This window comes from Oncorhynchus mykiss, chromosome 25 (assembly GCF_057628025.1).
Source record: "Oncorhynchus mykiss isolate SJ-2025 chromosome 25, ASM5762802v1, whole genome shotgun sequence".
Classification (NCBI taxonomy): Eukaryota; Metazoa; Chordata; class Actinopteri; order Salmoniformes; family Salmonidae; genus Oncorhynchus; species Oncorhynchus mykiss.
The window spans coordinates 52,424,288-52,450,806 of NC_143046.1; the positions used below are offsets into that span (position 1 = coordinate 52,424,288).

At 44.9% G+C, this 26,519-nt stretch overlaps 1 protein-coding gene across 2 annotated transcripts in view; it reads right to left on the reverse strand.

The window, feature by feature from the left end:
• Positions 1–1,001: 1,001 nt before the first annotated feature.
• Positions 1,002–26,519, reverse strand: part of msrab (methionine sulfoxide reductase Ab) — a 43,875-nt gene continuing 18,357 nt past the window's right edge. For both annotated transcript variants that reach the window (XM_021584406.3, XM_021584408.3), the window contains exons 4-6: positions 26,005–26,109; positions 18,183–18,289; positions 1,002–5,009 (exon numbers count right to left, since the gene is read on the reverse strand). In XM_021584406.3, coding sequence (XP_021440081.1) covers positions 4,824–5,009; positions 18,183–18,289; positions 26,005–26,109 — 398 coding nt within the window. In that variant the 3' untranslated portion in view covers positions 1,002–4,823. The remainder of the gene's footprint in view (positions 5,010–18,182; positions 18,290–26,004; positions 26,110–26,519) is intronic.

The window sequence follows — 26,519 nt, forward strand, 5'->3', positions numbered from 1 at the left end:
TCTGTGAATCATATACAAGTCCCAGTGTTGCTCATCTGCAGAGCAGAAAAGGTGACACACACACACACCCCCCACCCATGTCCCTCTCAAACAGAGACTCAGGGATTACCAACATATTTAGAAGAATAACCTTATTTAGTTTACAAATGGATGGTTCACTCTGGCAGCTCCGGATAGGAGGGTGGCTTGGTTCTGGGAGCAGGCACAGGTCTCACCAGGCTGGGGAGACATACAGGCGGCCTCTTCCTTGGCCGAGGCACTGGACACACAGGCTTCCACCCGGCAAATGCGGGACGCTGGCACCGAGCACACCGGCCTGTGAATACACCGGCCTGTGAATACACGGCCGAGACACAGTGAGCATCACCCCATAGCACGGGGCCTGACCTGTCACCTGCTCGCCCCTGTAAGCACGGGGAGTGGGCTCAGGTCTCCAACCTGACTCCGCCACACTCCCTGTGTGCCCACCCCCAATTTTTTTTGGGGGGGCTGCCTCTCGGGCTTCAGTGACCAGGTCTTGTCCTCTACCATTCTCTCCTCCCCGGTCCAACTCCTCCTTCAAGTTGGCGCACGCTGCTTGGTTGTAACGGTCTTCTTGTGGTGAAGTAGAGGCGGACCAAAACGCAGCGTGATTATATTGATTCATGTTTAATAACAAAAAGGATAAACATTAACACTATAAAACAGCAAAACACAGAGACAGGAACAATCACCCACAAACACACAGTGAAACCCAGGCTACCTAAATATGGTTCCCAATCAGAGACAATGACTAACACCTGCCTCTGATTGAGAACCATATCAGGCCAGACAGAGAAATAGACAAACAAGACATCCAACATAGAATGCCCACTCAGATCACACCCTGACCAACCAAAACATAGAAACATACAAAGCAAACTATGGTCAGGGTGTGACATTGGTCTTCTTGTGGTGGGTAATTCTGTCACGCTCGCTATCCTCAAACTCCCTGTCATAAATCAACCAAGGCGCAGCGTGCATGTAGTTCCACATCTTTTAATGAAAGTGAAACCGAAACAACCAAAAAACAAACAGGTAAACAGCAAAGACCGTGACGCAACCGAGGTGCACACAAACACACAGGGAAAAATAATTACCCACAAAACACAAGGTGGGAAAAGGCTACCTAAGTATGGTTCTCAATCAGAGACAACGACAGACATCTAGCTGTCCCTGATTGAGAACCATCCCCGGCCATTAACAAAGAAATACAAACATAGAAAAAAGAACATAGAACGCCCACCCTAGTCACACCCTGGCCTAACCAAAATAGAGAATAAAAAACATCATTGCACATCATTGTACACGCGATAGAACAGCAGAGTACTACGTTTTTATTTTACTACCATGCTGGATTTTCATTTCCTCAAAACAAAAACAATAACAAATGCGCCTAGGGGCACATTTGTTTCGCCTATCGCGGATGTCAGCTTTAATGGCCACTCTGTAGATTATTAAGGACCTCGCGGACTGTTCACTCGGCGCAGACAGAGATAGTGCAGGCGCATCAGTGTCAAGACAAAGAGACTATAACACTGCTTCTATTACCAGGCATCAGACTGTTGAACAGCCATCACTAGCCGTCTATTAGGTGATGCAAAACACACACACACACACACACGCTATCACACACACACACCTCATACTCATAAACACACGCACATACACAAATTCACACACTCTCCCACACAGCCAACTCTGCTGTCCCATGTCAGAGACATTGAACCATTGGACACTTCCTGTTTCACACTGAGTATTTAAATACTGCATTCCTGACATACTGTAGCTCATTCAAATATTTTGTACGACTGTACTTTATATTTTGTTCTACTGTTTATACATATACATTTATACATATTTATTTATATACTGGATTCTTGGCATAGCTTACTCTAATATACCTACTGCTGAACATACTAGGCTTGGGCGGTATTCTGCATATACTGTATAATGGGGTATTTGGAAATAGCCACGGGATGGTTTTTCAATTCTTTTGAAAATATTTATTTGAAGTTTTTGAATACATTTGACACATTTCATATTTGTAGCTATTTTTTAAGTAAATACCTGCAGTCAACTTGTGCAATACGTTAGGAGATAAAGATCACATACTTCATTTTCATCCGTCACATTATTTTGCATTATGAAGCTTACTTAGTTCCCCAGCACAGTTGAGCCAGTCACGTGTTTGTTTGCAAACAGCACAACAGTAGAAAGCAGGAGCAGGTGACAGCGGTCACGTTTCATATTGAAAGTCAACTGTGTTTTTATTTGCTTCAATAGAGTGAAAAGGGACGTGCAACTACAGTTTTCCTTTCACAGAAAATACATTAGTGCAACACATTCAACATAAAATAGCTTCATTTTCATCAGATGACAATAGAAGTGCAACGCTGTTTGGCTGGCATGCCCCACAAGTAAATGAGCTTACAATGAAAAGGCAAGGTATTTTTTGCATAACTATATATGGCCATCATATTTCTAATGTTTAGGGCTATAATAGAAAGCCAGCTACATTTCCTTAATGTTTCGCTTAAAGTTAATCTAGCATTTTAAAAGAAGCTACACATCAGAGTTTAGAAGTGCAACTGAAGCACACAATTAGTCTGATAACGAGCATAAATTACAATTGGAAGCATTTTAGATCTGTTTTTACAAAACGCAGCAAGATATTTTTTTACGCGTTTTATCTTTTTTTCCTGCGTGAAAAAATTATGCATCTGATATGCATCTGTTTTCCCAGTCAGGTGAAATCCATAGATTAGGGCCTAATTAATTTATTTCAATTCACGGATTTTCTTATATGAGCTGTTACTCAGTAAAATATTTGAAATTGTTGCATGTATATTTTTATTCAATATAGCATATCTTGTCTAAAATCTTCCAGTGTACATGCATATAGCTTGCATTTTGATTACTGTTACGATGCTATTTAGGTTATTAATTGGCTTTGTCCCAATGTTCTTGATTTATAGTGCTTTTTTCTCCCCAATTCCGTGGTATCCAATTGGTAGTTACAGTCTTGTCCCATTGCTGCAACTTCCGTACGGACTCGGGAGAGGCGAAGGTCGAGAGCCGTGCATCCTCCAAAACACAACCAAGCCAAGCTGCACTGCTTCTTGACACAATGCCCGCTTAACCCGGAAGCCAGCCGCACCAATGTGTCGGAGGAAACACGTGCACCTGGCGACCGTGTCAGCGTGCATTGCGCCCGACCTGCCACAGGAGTCGCTATTGCGCTGCCGCTCAAACCTTTCCCTAACCTGGACGATGCTGGGCCAATTGTGCGCCGCCCCATGGGTCTCCCGGTCGCAGCCGGGTGCGACAGAGCCTGAACACGAACCAGGTTCTCTAGTGGCACAGCTAACACTGCAATGCAGTGTCTTAGACCACTGCACCACTCGGGAGGCCCTGTGTGCTTTTAAAAAAAACATTTTACGGTATTGTTAGGAGCCGGTAACATATGCATTTCGCTGCACCCACTACAACATCTGCTAAACTGTGTACTCGACCAATAAACGTTGATTTGATTTTGTTTAGTTGAAAACCAGGGATGCTCTCACACATAAGCCTGAGTGTACAACACATAATGAATACCTGCTCTTTCCACGACATAGACTGACCAGGTGAAAGCTATAATCCCTTATTGATGTCACTTGTTAAATCCACTTCAATCCGTGTAGGTGAAGGGGAGGAGACAGGTTAAAGAAGGATTTTTAAGCCTTCGAGACAATTGAGACATGGATTGTGTATGTGTGCCATTCAGAGGGTCAATGGGCAAGGCAAAAAATGTAAGTGCCTTTGAACAGGGTATGGGAGAAGTGTCAAGAACTGCAACGCTGCTGGGTTTTTCATGCTCAACAGTTTCCTGTGCGTATCGAGAATGTTCCACCACCCAAAGGACATCCAGCCAACTTGACACAACTGTGGAAAGCAATGGAGTCAACATGGGCCAGCATCCCTGTGGAATGCTTTCGACACATTGTAGAGTCCATGCCCCGACTAAGTGAGGCTGTTCTGAAGGCAACTAAATATCAGAAATGTGTTCCTAATGTTTGGTATATACTCAGTGTATGTTTCTGAGCAATGAGACAATGGAAGGAGAGAAAACTGATGTGATTCCAACACACATGTAAAAAAGAATTCTACCACAACGTGCAAATCCCTTCTACGGAAAGGGTACTAATTTCTCTCTTAATGGAAGATAGCCCTAAAGGGTGAGGATGTCACATTGAGTGGATGGAATGAAATGCTGAAGCTGTTTTGTTGAGAGGTTAAGTTTGTTGGTATCTATTGCCATCTTGTGGATTTCTATCAGTACTTCAGCCTCGCATACAAAGAGGTCTCATGGCATCATGCACCAATATAATAATAAAATAACCTTGATATGGGCTATATTGAACTGTAACACTTCAATTTAAATGAGAAAATACAATTATCATTGTATACAATAGAGTTCATACAGATTGCTAAATACTTTTGAAATTATTTAGCCAATTAGTCAGATAAACACAATGCTAAGCGAGTTCAGAAACACTTTAGGGAGTGGAAACATTTTTCAACCCATACCTACTGCTGATTGTTTATAGAAAGTCAAGATTGTCCAAACAAGTCTCCTAACTTGGCCATAAAGAGACTATATGAAGCAGGAAAATTAAAAAGCATGATTTCCACCTGGATAGCGACAAACTCAGATCTGCGGAAAAACCCACCTTGTATTCAATCCACTCTCTCTCTCTCTACCCTCTCTCTCTATCTCTCTCTCTCTCTCTCTATCTCTCTCTCTCTCTCGCTCTCTCTTTTCACAGCTCGTCTTTGTCATCGTCTGCTTCAGCTCCGATGGGACAGTTCACCCCGGTCCCCTTCAGACAGCAGTAGCCCTTGGGGACCTTCTTCAGGTACTGCTGGTGGTAGTCTTCCGCGTAGAAGAACTCCTGGCCCTCTAGAACCTCTGTGGTGATGGATCCATAGCCCTTCTCAGATAACACCTGAAATGGACACAAGGTCAAAATACAAGAAATGTATCATGAACGGAGCCAGGAGATTTCCCTCCTGACCAGGGAAAAAAATCTAGATTCCGTTTTTGAGGCATTAGTCAGGTTACATGGTCAGGAAATGCCCTAATCGGAACAACAGCTACAAACTGACTTCAAGGTTTTGTTCACTAGTCAGAAAATGTACGAAAAATAACCGGAAATGGTGCTAAACTGCTCATTTTCGTTATCCATTGCACACCATTTTGAAATGTTTTGCTACGATATGCCCAGAACATGAACCAGGTGCCCTCTTTCCAAAGATAATGGATCTGCTCTCTGACTTAGAAAGCAGCGTGGTTGATTGATTGACACATGAAACAGACTCTGTTTCTCTATAGCGTTGGCTCTGTTCCCTTGCGCTCTGGGACAACGCTTGAAAGGGTCCCCCGGTAGCTTTGAGCTCTCCATAAGTGTTGCAACATGGTGTAAGCACCCCGAGAGCAGGATTCAAACACTCTCTACCTGCTGAGGGAGTACTCCTTTGCAGCAAAACACACAGCTTCCCTCCACCCGCAAAATACATTTAAAGACTAGCACTCTGGAGACCACAACAGAAACAATCCTTCTAAGGTGTGCTGGATTGTTCACCGTCACAAGGGGATCCCTTCATCCTTCCTCGATTCTTTGCATCCTCGTTGTCTTGGCCTCGTTCTCAAAACACATTGGAAGGTCCGAGAGGAGGAGAGAGGATGCCAAACATTGCGGAGAGACATTGTACTGCTTACAGAGCAGTATTAGTCCCTTTTTTTGTCAGGGAGAAAGAATAAAGCAGCGACATGCAGTACCAGCCTTCAGCCACAAGGCAGCAGTGAAGAATTTAGAGTGGGATTGTGCTGGAGGTGATGCCCGAGGTGGTGGTTCTCTCTCTATGTCAAAGCACTGACTGCCCCCAGAAAACAAACTGATTTTGATGGGAGTGGTTAAGGTTAGTATTTGAGGAGGTAAGTTGATCCTAGATCTGTAACCAAAGGATCATTTAGAACCCGAGCACATTCAAAACAGGATTCAAGACCATCGGTCCTCACTGGCCAATAGGGTTTGTGATGAGATATTTCGGACTGACATTGCATCAAAATCAAACGCCACATTTGGAGAAGTTGAGGGACAAAAAGCATTGCACTTATATCAAATGTAGGATATTCCTATGGCAAATGCACTGTTATAATATACACATTCCCCAATGAAAGCTGCAAAGGGATTACCCATCCTTTGCATATTTTACAATGGAGGGCAGCTTTTCAGGACTATAAATAGGCCCACTACCCACTCATTATAGACAGAAAGCCCCAGGGCATCAGATGCATTAGAGGTTCGCTTTTATATGAGAGGTATACAATGCCCAAGAAATGGCCTGATAACAGAGAAGGAATAGGCTACACTCTCAAGCCTGACTCTAATGCAAGTCACAATACGGCAGCCATTTTGAGCCCATAAATCAGAATGCATGCAGTCACGTCGTGTCAAAACGCCGTAGTGGAGCCGCAAGGCTCACTGCGGCTGGAAAATCGGCTAGCGCTAGTGTTAGCAATGGGTCGGACTGAACAGCCTTTGAGTGCAGGGCACCTTAGCGCTACACTAGCCCCAGTGAGCCCTGCATTGCGAGCTAGCTCAGTCAGCCCATCTTCACGCCTGTCGGAAAGGCTTGGCTGTCAAAGGCACTACGGCCGAGCGAGCGCGTCTCTCTCCCGTGTGACGACGGAAGGACCGTGGAGAGCGGGCTTCACCGTAGCTCCAGTCAAGCGAGAAAGCAAGAGACCCCCACCGTTAGAGAGAGAGAGACGGACGCCCGACACAAATACAATGTGACACACCGAGTAAAGAAAAAGAAAGGTTCACTCTCTATTTATCTACCGTATTCTCTATATTTCTACTTCAGGAAAGGCCCACGCTGTAGAAAGAGAAAGAGAGCGAGAGAGACAGAAAGAAAGACCGAGAGAGCGACAGAAAGAGAGAGTGACACACACAAACACATTGAGTCATCAGTAGGACATTATTAGAGGAGTTTTGCCCTCACCATGGACATGGTCATTTATGCAATCTTTAAAAAAAACATGGTCGACAGTTCTGTCAAAAGCAAGCTAAAGGACTGTTCCTTTCCCCCCCCAGTCCTCTTCTGGGTAATGCTTCACAGATAAATGACATACCGTAATATCTAAACAGAGCACACAGCATCCCATAATAATGTTACTACAATCCAAATACGTTACTCAATCAAAGAAAGGTTGCTCGAAAAAAATACACGTATATTCTCATCGTCACACAGTGCACTCTACAATATCCTGTAAAAAGTTACAAAAAAAAAAAAAAAATGTATTGAAAAGCAATACCTCATTGTGATATAATATTATAATATGATGCTCCTGACATGCTCTCTATGTCAGGGATCATCAACTACATTCAGCCGCAGGACAATTTTTTCTGGCGCAGATGGTCAGGGGGTCGGAACATCATTTGTAGACTGCAAAGTGACCGCAAAATGCCCAAAAAAGGATATAGAGCCTCCGGAAAGTATTCAGACCCCATTGACTTTTTACACATTTTGTTACGTTACAGCCATATTCTAAAAAAAAATGTTTTTCCCGTCATCAATCTACACACAATACCCCATAGTGACACATTTTTTCTCATTTATAAAAACTACTGAAATATCAGAATTACATAAGTTATTCAGACACTTTGCCCAAGTTCAATCTTGGTTTCATCAGACCAGAGAATCTTGTTTCTCATGGTCTGATAGTGTTCTGGTGCCTTTTGGCAAACTCCAAGCGGGCTGTCATGTGCTTTTTACTGAGGAGTGGCTTACGTCTGGCCACTCTACCATAAAGGCCTGATTGGTGGAGTGCTGCAGAGATGGTTGTCCTTTTGCAAGGTTCTCTCATCTCTACAGAGGAACTCTAGAGCTCTGTCAGAGTGACCATCGTCAAGGCCCTTCTCCCACGATTGATCAGTTTGAACGGGCGGCCAGCTCTAGGAAGAGTCTTGGTGGTTACAAACTTTTCCATTTAAGGATGATGGAGGCCACTGTGTTCTTTTGGACCTTCAATGCTGCTAAAATCCCCAGATCTGTGCCTTGAACACATTCCTGTCTCAGAGCTCTACGGGCAATTCCTTCCACCTCATGGCTTGGATTTTGCTCTGACATGCACTGTCAACTGTGGGACCTTATAGAGAGTTTTTTTTGCATTGTCATTATCGGGTGTTGTGCGAAGATTGCTGAAAAAAATGACATAACAAAATGTGGGAAAAGTCAAGGGGCCGGAATACTTTCCGAAAGCACTGCATAACATTTGACTAAAACATAATCATTTCAAACCTTGCTTGCATTTGTTTACGGTCACATATATCTCTCTATTATGCGTGTGAATACTTTGGAACAGATTTCCAAAATTAAAATGATGTGGAGCTGATTTGTTGCTGTTTTTACAGTTTTTTTTTAAGTCCAACAATAAAACTTTAAAATAAAATATATATATTTTTTTTTGCTCTGAAAACTTCTGGACCAATTAAAATCCTGCGGGCCGCCAGTTGGGGAATCCTTCCCTATGTAGAGGATCAACGGCAAAATAATAGCTGAAAGACGAAGGGAAGGGAGAGGTTCGACACAATTGTTATCCAGATAAACAAAGCGAGCAACCATGACAGTGCACCAAATGACCTGAGTGAGGGGGGAGATTGAAAGAGGGTGATGAAGAGGAGAGAGGGTGATGAAGAGGAGAGGGGCATGGAGATGGATAGGCAGGGAGAGGTAACGGCCAATAAGAGAGGAATAGGGGAGCTCCCTGCTCTTCACTCTTTATCTGGGAAAAAAAAGGAGGACAAAGAAAGAGAGAAGAAACTTTAGAGGCCTGACTATTAATGTCTTCTCCTGACAGGTTCGGGACAGCGACAGAGCCATGAACACTTTTGAGTGTGTGTGTGTGTGTTTGTGTATCCCTACTCTCCAATTATGGCCTTTGTTCTTTATGGGAACAGTGAACTGACAGCGCACATCATATACAGTACCAGTCAAAAGTTTGGACACGCCTACTCATTCAAGGGTTTTTCTTCATTTGTACTATTTTCTACATTGTAGAATAACAGTGAAGACATCAAAACTATGAAATAACACTTGGAATCATGTAGTAACCAAAAAGTGGTAAACAATGATTCTTCAAAGTAGGCACCCTTTGCCTTGATGACAACTTTGCACACTCCTTGTTTTGCACAGCTTTGCACACTCTCCAGCTTCACCTGGAATGCTTTTCCAACAGTCTTGAAGGAGTTGCTGACCACTTGTTGGCCTTCACTCTGCGGTCCAACTCATCCCAAACCATCTCAATAGGGTTGAGGTCAGATGATTGTGGAGGGAGCACTCTATCACTCTCCTTGGTTAAATTGCCCTTACACAGCCGGGAGGTGTGTTGGGTCATTGTCCTGCTGAAAAACAAATGATAGTCCCACTAAGTGCAAACCAGATGGGATGGCGTATCGCTGCAGAATGCTGTGGCAGCCATGCTGGTTAAGCGTGCCATGAATTCGAAATAAATCACAGACAGTGTCACCAGCAAAGCACCCCCACACCATCACACCTCCTCCTCCATGCTTCACGGTGAGAACTACACATGCGGAGATCATACGTTCACCTACTCTGCATCTCACAAAAAAAATCTCACATTTGGAATCATCAGACCAAGGACAGATTTCCACCAGTCTAATGTCCGTTGCTTGTGTTTCTTGTCCCAAGCAAGTCACTTCTTATTGGTGTCCTTTAATAGCGGTTTCTTTGCAGCAAATCGACAATGAAGGAAGGCCTGATTCACACACTCGCCTCTGAACAGTTGATGTTGAGATGTGTCTGTTACTTGAACTCTGTGAAGCATTTTTTTGGGCTGCAATTTCTGAGCCTGGTAACTCTAATGAACTTATCCTCGGCAGCAGAGGTAACTCTAGGTCTTCCTTTCTTGTGTCGGTCCTCATGAGAGCCAGTTTCATCATAGCGCTTGATGGTTTTTGCGACTGCACTTGAAGAAACTTTCAAAGTTCTTGACATTTTTCGGATTGACGGACCTCCATGTCTTAAAGTAAGGATGGACCGTCATTTCGCTTTGCTTTTTTGAGCTGTTCTTGGCATAATATGGACTTGGTCTTTAACCAAATAGGGCTATTTTCTGTATACCACCCCTACCTTGTCACAACACAACTGATTGGCTCAAACACATTAAGAAGGAAAGAAATTCCACAAATTAACTTTTAACAAGGCACACCTGTTAATTGAAATGCATTCCAGGTGACTACCTGATGAAGCCGGTTGAGAGAATGCCAAGAGTGTGCCAAGCTGTCATCAAGGCAAAGGGTGGCTACTTTGAAGAATCTCAAATATAAAACATATTTTGATTTGTTTTACACTTTTTTGGTTACTACATGATTCCATGTGTCTTATTTCATAGTTTTGATGTCTTCACTATTATTCTACAATGTACGAAATAGTCAAAATAAAGAAAAACCCTGGAATGAGTAGGTGTGTCCAAACTTTTGACTGGTACTATATGTAAAGTACATTTGCCGTGTGAGTGGGTGCTACGTTCTGTGTATCCTCTGTGAGAGTGTGAGTGTGCATGCTCATTTCTGTGTGTGTGAGTATGTGTGAGTGCGCATCTGTGCACGTAGGATGAAGAGCGTGTGAGCGCTTCTCCGCTCATCCCACTCACAGACCGGGTCAGGCATCCATTTTAGGTTGCTTCTCAAATCTGCAGCCAGAGTGCGGTCCTACATTTTGTTTGGGAGGCAGCGAGACACCAGCCAGCGTGGCTGTGCTTTTTCACAGCCACAGCACTCTGGCTACACGCTGCGATATCACACTGCTCACCTATGAACACTCCTTTAATTTCTACTTATCCATGACTTTCGAAATACTTATTCTGTATATGTACATATGAATGCACGCAAGTATATGCATGTGTTACCTGCATGGGTTTTGCATGTTCAATAGTGAACGGTAGGGGATTTTAGTAGCATTCAGAGCCTTTTTCACTGTGGCGGTTATAAACTAGAGGGTGGATAAGTAGGACTAAGGGGTGTGTGTGCGTGTGTGTGTGTGTGTGTGTGTGTGTGTCTGTGCGCGCGCGTGTGTGTGTCTGTGTGTGTGTGCATGTGCGTGTGTGTGTCTGTGTGTGCGTGTAAGATAAAATACAGACTATGGGGATAATAGAGATATATATCACTGATAGTTCAACTCAAGAGTATGCTGAGACACAACGTGGTGCAAGGACATACAGTTGAAGTCGGAAGATTACATACACTTGAGCCAAATACATTTAAACTCAGTTTTTCACAATTCCTGACATTTAATCCTAGTAAAAATTCCCTGTCTTAGGTCAGTTAGGATCGCCACTTTATTTTAAGAATGTGAAATGTCAGAATAATAGTAGAGAGAAGGATTTATTTCAGCTTTTATTTCTTTCATCACATTCCCAGTGGGTCGGAAGTTTACATACACTCAATTAGTATTTGGTAGCATTGCCTTTAAATTGTTTAACTTGGGTCAAACGTTTCGGGTAGCCTTCCACAACCTTCCCACAACAAATTGTGTGAATTTTGTCCCATTCCTCCTGACAGAGCTGGTGTAACTGAGTCTAGTTTGTAGGCCTCCATGCTCGCACACGCTTTTTCAGTTCTGCCCACACATTTTCTATAGGATTGAGGTCAGGGCTTTGTGATGGCCACTCCAATACCTTGACTTTGTTGTCCTTAAGCAATTTTGCCACAACTTTGAAAGTATGCTTGGGGTCATTGTCCATTTGGAAAACCCATTTGCGACCAAGCCTTAACTTCCTGACTGATGTCTTGAGATGTTGCTTGAATATAGCCACATAATTTTCCTTCCTCATGACGCTATCTATTTTGTGAAGTGCACCAGTCCCTCTTGCAGCAAAGCACCCACACAACATGATGCTGCCACCCCCATGCTTCACGATTGTGATGGTGGTCTTCGGCTTGCAAGCCTCCCCCTTTCCCTCCAAACATAACAATGGTCATTACGGCCAAACAGTTCTATTTTTGTTTCATCAGACCAGAGGACATTTCTCAAAAAAGTATGATCTTTGTCCCCATGTGCAGTTGCAAACCGTAGTCTGGCTTTTTAATGGCGGTTTTGGAGCAGTGGCTTCTTCCTTGCTGAGCGGCCTTTCAGGTTACGTCGATATAGGACTTGTTGTACTGTGGATATTGATACTTTTGTACCTGTTTCCTCCAGAATCTTCACAAGGTCCTTTGCTTTTGTTCTGGGAATGATTTGCATTTGTTGCACCAAAGTACGTTCATCTCTAGGAGGCAGAAAGAGTCTCCTTCCTGAGTGGTAAGACGGCTGCGTGGTCCCATGGTGTTTTACTTGCGTACTATTGTTTGTACAGATGAACGTGGTACCTTCAGGCATTTGGAAATTGCTCCCAAGGATGAGCCAGACTTGTGGAGGTCTTGGCTGATTTATTTTGATTTCCCCATGATGACAAGCAAAGAGGCACTGAGTTTGAAGGTAGGCCTTGAAATACATCCACAGGTACACCTCCAATTGACTCAAATTATGTCAATTTCCCTATCAGACGCTTCTAAAGCCATGACACAATTTTCTGGCATTTTCCAAGCTGTTTATAGGCACAGTCAACTTAGTGTATGTAAACTTCTGACCCACTGGAATTGTGATACAGTGAGTTAGTTATAAGTGAAGAAATCTGTCTGTAAAAAAAAAATGACTTGTGTCATGCACAAAGTAGATGTCCTAACCGACTTGCCAAAACTATAGTTTGTTAACAAGAAATTTGTGGAGTGGTTGAAACACAAGTTTTAATGACTCCAACCTAAGTGTATGTAAAACTCCCGACTTCAACTGTACGTAGACACATACATGGACACACACAGACAGGCACACAGTCAAAGACCACACATAGGGAAGGACAGGAGTTTTATGGACCAAACCAAGGTGACGAATTGGATAAGGCATTCCTTAGTGACTGTAAAAGAGCACAGGTACTTACACTCTTTAGAGCCCCGAAAAGAGCAGTTCTGCCCCCATTGAAGAACGCCTGGGTTTCTCCTCTAGACTTTTTAGCCCCCCCCCCCCCCACCCCCCCCACCCACACACAGCTCTTTAAGCCATGCTCTCTTATCAGAGGGCACACTTGCTTCGCCAAGGCTCCGATCACATACGCAGGCGCACGCACGCACACACACAAAGGTGCACACACGCACGGGCGCAGGCACGCACACACACTCACTCAATGCACTCTGGCTGGCTTGTTAAAAACCATTGTTCTACACACAGAACGGAACGCGGTCACACCCTCCCCCAACTTCCTACAAACCCCCTAGCCCACCTCACCCCATTCCCCCCCCACCCCGCCACGCTTCTCCCCTTAATCAAACCCTCCCATCCCTCCTTTCTTCCCCCTAGCTCAGGAGAGACACTGCAGGAGAGAGACAGAGAAGGAGAAAATATGAAAAGGAAGAGAGAGAGAGGAGAGGGGGAGAGAAGTAGAGGGAGGAGAGAGAGATGGAGAAAGAGAGAGAAATGTAGAGGGATTGAAGGAGAGGGAAAGACAGGAGAGAGAGAGAGATATGGAGACAGAGAGAGAGAGAGAGAGGGGGGAGACAGAGAGTGTGTGTGTGTGGGGGGGGGGGGGGGGGCGTTATGGTGCTCCTTAGCACAGCAGCGCTGCTCCAGAAGTCTTTGATGTTCCGCACATTTCAAATTTCATTATAGCGAATTCTCCACCTCCTCCTCTCCTCATCCTCCTCTCCTCTCCTCTCCTCCATGCCCTCCCCTCTTCTCACGCTTAAACAAGCTTTTCTGCCTCTCTATTTTTTGTTGTTGCTTTAAATACGCACACTATCTTTTTTGTGCCGCTGTACCGAAGTTAAGAAACTGAAAGCCCTGCAAAAGGAAGGAGCCTTGTAAGGGTTAATTATTCATTGGGCTGTGTGTATGTGCGTCTGTGTGTGTGGCAGAATCTTGGGCAGCCTCTAGTACCTATTGCCAAGCCAACCACATCTCTCCAAGGATGAGGATGTGCTTTTAGGGGGGCACACACACATACACACACGGGCACAGTACATACACACACACACACACACGTAAGCACACACAGTCATGCTTGCAGTGGACGTGCGTGCAGTACACACACACACACACACACACACACACACACACACACACACACACACACAGAGCACCAAATCGTAATGAGACGGCAGAGCAATAGTAATTTCACATTACATCAGCTATTTTGCAACGGACAGATTCTTTGAAATCCATCAGATGTGCTTTGGCACTGTACGAATGAGGACTTGAGCTATATAGAAAAGACTAACCATTTAAGTTATCACAGAGAGACGGAAGTCCTTCTATGGCAGGGTTCCATTCATTAAGGTATGCAACGAAAACAAAATTTGCAACACAAATCGGAAATAAGTGTTTCTTATTGGACAAGTGGTCCTTCTCTGTTTTATTCCGTTTTTGTCAATGTCAGTGCCTAATGAACATGACCCAGGCTTACAAAACAAATCTTTCTCTCTACAATATGCAATTGTTCAAAACTAACCAGCTAGGCCACAAGCTCCCTGAGAAGCAAACGTTTGTTTCAACAGTTTATTGTCAACAGCTTTGACCGTTGTGATCTTGAACGGCCCCAACCGCAAGCCCCCTATCTGCACATACAGCCAATGACTGGGGTTAGCGGTTAGCCTCTCAATGGCAATGACTGGGCTTAGCAGTTAGCCTCTCAATGGCAATGACTGGGGTTAGTGGTTAACCTCTCAATGACAATGACTGGGGTTAACAGTTAGCCTCTAAAGCCCTGATCTTTTCTACTGGAGGCCAGTTTGTGAAACAAGCCATCTCGCCTATTCACCCCATCTTAGATTGACACCCTGCGCCTCTCGCTCTCCCCCTCTCCTCTCTCTCTCTCTCTCTCTCTCTCTCTCTCTAATGGCACATTAATCCAAACTGACTCTGAGACGCACATGTATTGCCTAATCCATTCCTCCATCCCGTCCTAAATGGGATTCATAGGAAATGAGGGGAATGGGATCGCCATGGTAACTGATCGGTCCCAGGGTCAGCGGTCATGGACTGGTGGGCTGTCAGGCTGCTGTGACAACGACACCCCCCCCTAGCCTTGGCCTTGGGCAGGGGTCAAATGTCAGGCAGGGGTGGCAGCTGGGACCAAAGAGAGGGGACAAGGGGAGCTAGGAAGGGGACAGGGAGGGGATGCAATTAGATCACAGAGCCGAGACTGAAGGGCTGTCAAAAGGCCGCTGATCCCCCCCCCACACACAAACTGATTCAGAGGGGTTAGGTTAAATGCGGAAGACAAATTGAATGCATTCAGTTGTGCAACTGACTAGGTATACCCTTTCCTTTCCTAAATCGTAATGAGACACATGAACCTCACACCCCAGGAATCACCACACACACATATATTATGACCCCCCCAGAGGGGTGGAGGGCTAGGTCCGTCTATCCGTCCAGACTGTCACAGAAGGACAGTAGGACATGCCCTGCCACCTCTGTAACCTCAGTGTCAGCCAAGAGCCCAGTGACCTGACTCAACAGAAAACAAGAGGGACAACAGAGTCCCGCTCAGTCACAAACCCTGCTGAGGCCTCTGCTGTGTCAAGCATTTCACTGTCTCCTCAGTGCAACTGATGCGAAGTGGCCCAAAATGGCACCTCTGTAGACTAAAGGGTCAGACACACTTAGAAACCTGACTGCCGATAGGTAGTTACCACCTCCGCCCAGAGTGATGGAAGTTAACTTTCTGTTGTTCACATAGAACAGTTCTAGCTCCAATTTGCTTTGTTTAAATTCTCCAGGCCACAAGGTGGCAGAGGCTTGTTGACTTGTGCCTGTAGCTATTAAGCTAATTAATGTTCTAACAATGTTGCTAGCTAGCTAGACTATGTAGTAAGCCCTTGTTGATACTAACCAGATGGCCTCAACTAGATATAATTACATCACATTGGATTTGTTTTTGGAATTAAGCTGCCTGTTAACTGTAGAGAGTCGGTGGAGTACCTAGCTACATTGTGCTAAATGGCGATGCTAACCATTTAGCTAATGTTAGCTAGCAAGCAGGAAGGGATAATGCTAAGTGAGGATCCTTGAAAATGAAAATGGTTAAGGTAAGGGTTAAGATTAGGTAAGGGTTATTTTTCAGTTTAGGGTAGGGATGTCCCAAGGATCCCGGATAGCACTAACCATGGAATAATGGAAAGTGAATTCAATTATTTCATCAAAATCTTGATATATCACTAGCTTGGTAAAGCATTTAGTGTTGTGTGCATTGTGCTGCACTTACCACCCCATTTGTTTCATACGAAGTGTGTGCGACTGCCTGGTGCACATGATCAAACTCAACCTAACAAACAAAAAAATCCTTCAAGCACAAGATTCCTTAGCTAGATGTAAAGAAGTATTATAGTTAAAACAATTCTCGTGAAATAGGGGTTGGACAACACCGGGGAAAAGTGCCCTCTTTTTTATTTTTTCTTGTCACTTTTGTTGGCTTTCCCATGTGGAGGTTTGTGTTCTCTGATTGGCTCAAAGTCAAGCTCTCGACCACTGACGAGCATTGCGAACTGCAAACTGCAGGTTCGTGGGTACCAGGTCGGAACACAGCAGGGGCGTCTTTTATTCTAGCAAGAGAAGGAACGGCCTCCTACGGTGCTACAGTAAGTACCTGGTTCTATGATATTGAAGGGTTATCATTTGCTAGCAATGAATCATGACTTGCTGGAGACAAGTGAACCCGGGGAGCAAAAAGTAGTCCGTGTTTTTACACAGCGGCACTTGTGATATCAAAATTCCCTAATAATGACGTAATGTCAACGTAAAGCAGAGATTCAGGTTTGTTTAAACCAGTACTTCCCAAACTCGTTCCTGGAGACCCTGGTTTTTGCGCTAACACTACACAGCTGGTTCAAATAATCGCAGCTTGACGATGAGTTCATCATTATTATTATTATTTTGTATTATTATGTAGTGCTAGGGCAAAAAAACAAAACTGTTATCCTAGTGTAAGAGGCAACGTGTTAGAAGTGTAGTGTTAGATCATAGTGTATGTGAGTACACTGACAAAACAATAGGAACACCTACTCTATCCACGACATAGACTGACCAGGTGAAAGCTATGATCCCTTATTGATGCCACCTGTTAAATCCACTCCAATCAGTGTAGATGAAGGGAAGGAGACAGGTTAAAGAAGGATTTTTAAGCCTTGTGACATTAATACATGGATTGTGTGTGTGTGTGTGTGCCATTCAGAGGGGGAACACTGTACTGCATGATTGTAGCGGCTTTACTGATGCGTTAGTTCTATTAGCTACAGTATGCTGATTATGACGTTACTTTAGCTAATATGGTGACAACCATGTAGGCTGTGTGTAGAGGTCAGGGCTTATGATATGGTTTGGCTTTCACCTGGTGACAGACAGCTGTTATGCATTGAAGTCCACAAGCGAAGGGAAAAGGTGAGAGAAGGGGAGCGCCTAGACGCTCCAAGGAATACAACGTGGCTGCTATGAAAGTGAATTGTGTTTACATGTGATCAGGGTATATCCATTCCACTGATTCTGTTGAAAAATGTTTCTTAAACTTCAGCAAAAGGAATGAAACGTGGATAAACATACCTTCATTTGTCCAATAGAAACTCTCGTTTGCAAATTGTTGGACTAATGATCACACCCTAGACCAGCTAGATGCAGGCAAGAGTGTGCAAGGCGCTATTAAATGTGTCAGTCTGTCACCTAAAACAATCATCTCGACCTGTGTGCACCTACGTTGTAAACTTTCATTCATAAGCTAGGTTGTAGCAACCTCGTGCTGGGTATAGGGAACGTTCGAGTATCATGTAGTAGCCTAAACCTATCGAGGTCACATTGAGCTGGGTGAATTGAATATGAATGACAGTCATCCCAATATGCTGTCATAGAAATAAGGCCACGCCTTATCGTCCTCCCTCATCTTAAACGGCACCGACCGCCACTGGTGCGTGTGTGTGCGCGTGCGTGCGTCTGTGTGTGAGTGCACACGGGTGTGGGTGTGTGTGTGTTTGTTCGTGTAGTTAGCGTAGGGTTAGAAGGTTTTTCAGTACCTCTTGGTAGGCTTGTCTGGTGCTGAGAGCCAGCTCCTGTTGAGAGGGACTGGAGGTGTAAATGGCTGAACGGTACTGGGTTCCATAGTCTGCCTGCTGCTTCATCCCTGAAAGCACACCGACGAGACAGACAACGCAGGTAATTGTAGTAGAAGTGCCAACAAACATCGTGATATACACATCATATTTTTGTCATGAAGGAGCAGACTTGATTGGTCAAGATTGTAGCATACATTTTCTACACCGCCTGGCTACATTTCCATACTGTATGAAAAAAATTATTCAAATTGTAAGTGAACTGAAATTACATTTGTCATTGAGTTACCCATTTAAACATCTCCGTGCATCTATTTCTATAGAAGTGCAGCTCTTTCTCTTGTGTTGTAGACACAGTAGTGGAGGACAGGCAGTGTATCTGTTTCCCATTCTCAGTCTGCTAGCGCGGCTTGTCAAGCTGTGCTCTGCAGCTTGTCAATATTTTCATCAGCTTTACATCAGACGCGTCGGAGAAGACTTGGCTCCCGTATATGTACTGCTAAGTGGCCAAAAAGCTTGCTTCTATTTTCTACTTTTGAAATGCCACTATCCTGGGGGACGTTTGGCATCGAATGGCATCAGTCTCTTTTAGGCCGTCTGTCCCTCTATTCATCGCTCTCTTTCTCTCTCTCGCTCTCTCTCCCTCTTTCACCATCTTCCCCTCTCTGGTCCTTCTTCACATCCCTCCCTCCCTCTCAATTTCACTCTCTGTCCTGCTTCTGATCCCTTTCTCCTTCTATCCCTCCGTCATATTTCCCCCCCCCCCGCTCCCTCTGTCCCTCTCTTTCTCTCTCTCCTTCTCTCTCGGCAGGGCTGGATGAAGGCCATCTTACCCCCAGCTCCCGTCAGTGCGATAAGGCTTATGGCTGCCGCCAAAACACCTTCATCAAAGGGCACAACAACGCTCCCTGATTGGCTGGCCCAGCGCCGCCGACCGTTCCGCGTGACCTTCCCGTGTGACCTCCTAGGGTCCCTAACCAGCCACCGCCACAGTGACCATCGCCGTTGCCACTTCATGCCCCACATGGCTTTCACCATGACGTAGGATGACAAACAGTTGAAAACAAATATTTTGGAAGCAAAAGGGACTCAGGTAAACTTAGTTTTTTTTTAAAAGGGGGAAGGGGGGAGAGATGAATGTAGGAGGAGAGCAGAAAGATAGAATGGAATAGAATAGAATTAAATGGAATTAATATAATATAATGGAACAGAATAGAATGGAATAAAATAGAACAAAATCAAATGTTATAGTTTTCACTTCAGAGGTTGGTGATGGAGTAGAGGGAGACAATGATGAAACCAAGGAATCCATGACATGATCCACGGCATCATCACACTTCATCCTATATCACGATTAAATATTGTAAATCATGTCACATTTGATCCCTCTTACTCTTCCGTTAAGAACTCCTCAGAGCCCCAAAAAATAATCTAATACTTAAAAACTACCCATCGCTGCCCTCTTTCCTTCTCTTCCCCTTCCTTTATTTTTAAGGGCCCTTATTTTTCTCCACCATCCATCAAAGAGCATCAGAAATTATTAATGAGAGCCTCCCTGCTCCTCTTGAATAATTCATGAGTGCCTTGCTTCTGAAAACAGAGGGGATAATGGGGGGTGTAGAGGGGGCTAGGGGTTACCCCACCCTCCGCACATTTCACAAAAGGTCACCCACCTAACCTACGCATCACCAAGCCCTAATTAAAATTGTGTTCTTAAAAAAAAAAAGATCCCCTTCCCAAAAAAATTACCCCCCCCCCTAAAAAAAAAGGAACCCCTCCCCCCCAAAAAATCTCAAAATGTGGCAACAAAAGTTGGGTGATAAAAAGTTTGTTTTCTGAGTTCTAGGGAGATTACTAGTTAGTAGTGACAACTCTCCCCAACAACACATCTCGCCTGCCTCCCAAATGGCACCCAGTTCCCTGTGTGGTGCACTACCATTGACCACAGCCCTATGGGCCCCGGGCCCAAAGTAGATGGAATTGGGTGCCATTTGGTACACAGCCCTCTTGGTTGTGCTTTAAACCCTCAAGAGATTTCCTACTTATCCATTCTCCAGAAAGAAAATCTTTTTCAGCACTAACTCCGGCACATACGTACACACTACAGTCCCTGCAGCTAGCTTCCTACTTCTGGCAGTTGTTGGATGTGGATACATCCTAAAAGCCTCTTTCTTTCTTTCGTTCCTTTCTGTCTCTTTCCTGTATTTCTCTCTCTGCCCCTCTCTCTTTCTTTCATCTCTCTCTGCCACTCTGATGAAATCGCGTGGCCGGATGAGGAGTGTGTGTGTGTGTCTGTGAAACGTGTGTGGGTATGTGTGTGCATAGGTCTGAGTGTGTGTATTTGAAACATGTTTGTGCATTGTGTGTGTGTGTGTGCACGTTTGTATAGGCCTTATACTATGCACAGATTTGTGTGTTTTTCAGTTGCAGGCAAAAAAGTGGATGAAACGGTAAGAAGTTAATCAGATTAAGGGGCACGCCGGCTGCTATAAAAAAAGGCAAACGGGAGGGAGGGAGGAGGACGAGGAGTAGGGGTGGAAAGAGGGAAGAGAACTGAGGGAGAAAGGCCTACTCGAAATGATGATGAACCATAATTCAGAAAACAAAATGGCAGACACCCCCCACCACCATCTCAGCCCCTCAATGCTTAACACTTTGTTTTAAACACTCAAGCCAAAAGATAACAAACTATGTTTGATAGAGACGGTGTTATGGTGTAAATGTGTGTGCGTCCCCCCCCCCCCCACTCCCTTATCCCGTTAACAACTTAAAGTGCTCCGATTAGCCGCTCCTTCTCGCCCGCGTTCCTCTCCTCCTCTCTTTAGTTCCCTTCTCACCCTGCTGTCGGCAGTGCCACGCGCCTTTGCACACAAATATACGTACACACACTCATGTCTCCGTGCCTGGCAGAGAGTGGAGCAGAGACGAGGACAACTCAGAGTCACTCAGTGTCACAGTCGGCAGCTAGGACAGAGCAGAACAGAGCGCATGGATTGGCAAGGAAGCCAATGTAATCCTGCACCATAACCTTGCACATCTCGCAATAATTCACACCAAAGAACAGAACCAAGACAACACTGGCAATTTTATTCAAATCGACTCGCATAAAAAATAAGCCTATTAGGCGTAAGGCTATCCGATGTGATTAGAATAGCTTAACTTAGCCCACAGTAATATCTACACACACAATAACACTTTTTCTATTTTCAGAGACAAACACACTAAACACAAGCCAAACTCCTTCGTTCACAGCTAGTATTCAAATTGCATTCTATTCTAAACTTCTATTCTAAAGAAAGGCAATAGTACTACAGAACAGTACTAGAGGAGAGCCGCAGTGCCACTAAAGCCCCCAGTGTTGGAGCAACAGCCAGTACCCAGGTAGCGCTGTGGCCCGCGGGACTGCTTGAGCTGTGTGCGTGCCAACCCAGAGACCGACCGCTCCACTCACTGCTGCTATTTTTGCCCCTGTCTTACGTAACCCGTTGCTGACGCGCAGGAGAGAGAAACATAAGAAAGACCCCCTCAGGGCCCGTACGCAATGAAACGTGCGTGTAAATGTGCACGAGCAGGATGGCAGTCACACAAACAAACAGTCTCCCGTCCCTCCACCGCTCTCTCTCTCTCTCTCTCTGGCAGGGTGAGAGGGTAGGGGTTAGGAGTAGGGGATCATTGAGGAAGAGGGCACAGCTAGCCCTTCAGCTAACCCTGCTAAAGTAGAACAGGGCTGCTCATCAGAGGGTTGGCTGAGGGTGACGCACGGACGCACACACACTGAGGATCATGGAGAGGGACAGGGGAAGACGCTCTGCTTGTCTGCTGCTACTCCTTGTACATAGCCATGTTATTGCTATTTCATTGTGCTGTTATATTGTGTTACTTTTTTCTGCTTCTCTACGTGTTCATGTTCTAACTTCTGAACTGCGTTGTTGGGAAAGGGCGCGTAAGCAAAGCATTTCACAGTAACGTCTACACTTTTGTAATCGCCACATCTGACAAATACAATTTGATTTGATTTCATCACTGTGTCGTCCAAGTGTGTGTGTGTGTCTGTCTGTCTGTCTGTCTGTCTTCTAAATAAAGTCATGCTGTCCTTTTACTATCTGTACAACCATATGTATTACTGCTAATATGAACAGTATATCAATGCACAACACACCACTTGGGGTCTTCAAGCATCAGTCTAGTCAGTGTGTGTGTGTGTGTGTGTGTGTGTGTGTGTGTGTGTGTGTGTGTGTGTGTATACAAAAACCTCACCTCCTATCACCACATATTGGTGTATTTGGGGGGGGGGGGTTCACCGGGTACATGTCTGGTGATTGTTTGTTGTGTCTCATCACAAGCTAATTCATCTCCTCAATGAGATATTAACGCCATACCGGGAGGCCTCACCTACTACCACACACACAACGCAGACAATCTCCATACATTCGACCTGTCACCCCACCCGTCGTCAGTAATGAAGTGACACGTGGTAATGAGAAGGGGAGTGGGCCACTTTCAGCATGACGGAGGGGTGCGGGAGGGGGGTTAAGGTCACCCCCCAAGAGGGCGTCTCGCTTTAGATAGGGGGTTCCCCTAAAATATGGCAGGGGGGGGGGAGATGTGTGTCATTAGGGATGCGTGTATTTTCCAGCTGGGGAGGAGGGGAGGTAAGATGGGATGGATGGATGGTAGCAGACAAATGTGTGATGGCGTCACTGGTTTATAGGGGGAGGTAGAAATCAAATAAAAAGGGTCCCGCAGTTCGTTGATGCATTTGGCAATGTGATTTATGTGGAATCCTCTCGACATTCACATCCGCGATGTTGCTTTTCCGTCTTCAGCATTTGTGTGGGAGGTAGAGGGAGGTATTCACGTACTTATATGCCCTGTACCATATACTGCAAAACCTATCTCTTACCTCTGTGTGTGTCCATGCACAAGCTAACTCGCAGAACGGGGGAAAAAAAGAATGGAACCTAGTGAAGGGAAACATGGAAAATGCATCAATGCAAATACAGGTTCCGTGGTCCTGTGCTAGCGTAAACAGGCCCGCAATTGAGCAGGACACAGCAGTGTGGCACATTCAGATGCATTATGTCGAACAAACATGCCTCTCTGACATGTAGAATAAGGAATCGGGTCAGCTCTATTCGTGCCATTTCATTCTGCAACGATGGACACGTGGAGCCTACTGAACGTGGCCCAGGTCTATCACTTCAACAGTCACACAGCGAGCGCGTCGCTGTCCTCTGAAGAAAACGGTTGCGTCGGCCATTTTGTTGCCTTGCTCACTGACGCAGCAGCATTGGCAGCCAGACACATGGCGGGCATGTCTTCGAAAAAATGTACGAAAGAACGAGAAAGAGGGGGAAGGAGGAAAAAAAACAGACGAGAGGAGACAAAGGGGGGGAGGGGGGTAAGATGAAGAGTGGGGGTTGATGATGGGGGAAGAGAGAGAGGATGAGGAGAGGAGAGAGTGACTAAGACATAAAAGGGGAGCGTGAAGATGAGCGGGACGGCCTCGGGGGGAGCGGTCGACTCATAGCGCCGCTCTGCTCTGCGGATGTGCTGACGGGACAAGAGGAGAGGGGAATGAGGAGGAGAGGAGAGAAGGGGAGAGGAAAGGAAATGAGAGCAGAGAAAAGGAGTGGAAATGAGAGGAGAGGAAAGGAAAGGAGGGGAGGGAAGAGGAGAGGAGAGGAAAGCATCAGCTCTGGGGTGTTAGGGGATGAGGGGGAGAGGGGGGTGGAGGGATGGGAGGAGGAGAGGGGTGAATGGGTAAGGAAAGGGGAGATAAGATGCTCTTATCCTCCAGACAGATTGAGAGCCCCGGGGTCCGCTGAGAGAACAGGGGGTTGGGTCCCTCTTTTAACAAGGAAGTAACGAACTGCTGAAGCAACCAAGCGTGTGTGTGCTCTCTGTATGTCTGTGTGTGTGTGTGTGTGTGTGTGTGTGTCTGTCTGTCTATCTGTCTGTTTGTCTGTCTGTCTGTCTGTCTGTTTGTCTGTCTGTATGCGTCTCTTCATGTATGTGTGGGTGTGTGGGTGTGTGCTCTGTATGTGTGTGAATGCGTTTTGAGAGTGCGTACACGTAATGTGTGTGATGATGTATATGCGCCCAAGAGAATCTACAAAGCTCTTAGTACAGTAGTTTTCGAATCCACACAGGAACAAACGTTACATTTGAGTATTTCCATATGCAGATGTCACATACAGGATTTGATCATTTTACGACACAGCAGTGTGTGTATAAGAGTAGAGTGTGTGTGTGTGTGAGAGAGAGAAAGAAATAAAGAAAGAGAAATGGAGGGTGTTGGTGAGGAGACAGAAAGAACAAACTTCTAATTTGTGTTGAGGGTATGCACGTACGTCTTTATGCAACATCCAAGAGAACTCACCAGATTAAGTGTGTTACTGAATATGGAAACAGGGCACAAAGAGGAGGCTGCTGGGAGTATCTGGTTGGCTGGGAATGTTGCTATCCTAGCCGTGATTGGTGGAGGCTATGCAGTTCGACATCACATTGTTGGGACTAAGCCCTTCTGAACTGAGGCAAGGCAAAAAGGCAGAGATCTCACACACGCATGCACACTCACAAACACACAATGGGAAGAACTGTGTGTGTGTGTGTGTGTGTGTGTGTGTGTGTGCGCGTGTGCGTGTGTACAGTGCCTTCAGAAAGTATTCACACCTCTTCACTTTTTCCACATTTTGTTGTGTTAAAGCCTGAATTTAAAATGGATTCAATTGAGATTTTCTGTCGCTGGCCTACACACAATACCCCATAATGTCAAAGTGGAATATTTTTCTACATTTTTACGAATTATTTACAAATGAAATGCCTTGAGCCAATAACTATTCAACCCCTTTGTTATGGCAAGCCTAAATAATTTCAGGAGAAAAAAAATGTGCTTAACAAGTCACAGTATGAGTTGATCTTTGTGTAATAATAGTGTTTAACATGATTATTGAATGACTACCTCATCTCTGTACCCCACACATACAATTATCTGCAAGGTCCCTCAGTTGAGTAGTGAATTTCAAACACAGATTCAACCACAAAGACCAGGGAGGTTTTCCAATGACTCGCAAAGAAGGGCACCTATTGGGTAAAAATTCTAAAAGCAGACATTGAATATCCTTTTGAGCATGGTGAAGTTATTCATTACAATTTGGATGGTGTATCAATACACCCAGTCACTACAAAGATGCAGGCGTCCTTCCTAACTCAGTTGCCGGAGAGGAAGGAAACCGCTCAGGGATTTCACCATGAGGCCAATGGTGACTTTAAAACAGTTAGAGTTTAATGGCTGTGATAGGAGAAAACTGAGGAAGGATCAACAACGTTTTAGTTACTCCACAATACTAACCTAATTAACAGAGTGAAAAGAAGGAAGCCTGTACAGAATAAAAATATTCCAAAACATGCCAAACATATATTATTCTATATTTGTATGATTCTATATTTGTATTATTATATTATTTGGCAGAAGCCTAGTCATGGAAGGTTTGAGGAACAAACACAAACTACCCCTGCCGTCAGTCTCATGGATGATTGGCTCCCAGACACATTAACACAGTCTGTCGTTGACTTACCCTCCTGAGACCCACCCAACCCCCACTGCCATCACACGTGTGCGCGCACGCACGCATGCACAAACACAGAAACACACACACACACCCATGCTTCCTTCTGCTCTAATACACCCTGGCCCCCCCGGGATTGGGTCCTGTCTGAGGAGGGCAACTTTTCTTTTGCATGTGTGCATCGTGTGGGTGTGTGTGTGTGTGTAAGGTGCTACCTTGAGTGGGGTCGTGGCTCTCCCAGAACACCTTGAGTAGCTCCTCCAGACTGATGTCCTCGGGGGAGAAGACCACCCTCACCACCTCAGCGTGTCCTGTCAAACCTGGGGACAAACCAGATGGTTGTGTTCATTAGGCACGAAAGGTGCAAATTATTTTCCCGTTTGCACATTTTTTTCCTACAGTGTGACAAAAGGAATGCAACCCAGGCCATAACAGTGTCGAACACATCATAGTCACATATGGACTCATGCAACTCCATTCCATAGACATTTCCATTAAAATTGAATAGAATATTATCGGTGAACACATCTTTTCATCTATCCTACTGTGAGAAGTCTGATTGATCATTTATTTCTGTGATCATTATCATCATCATCTTGTAAAGTATTTTGCATGCCCCACTTACACATCAAACTATAGCAATTATTTTCTAAAATGTGTTCCTTTTCTCCTTTGAAATCAATTTATTGACACAAACAGCTATTGCATAGATATAATGGTCTAGCTGAAT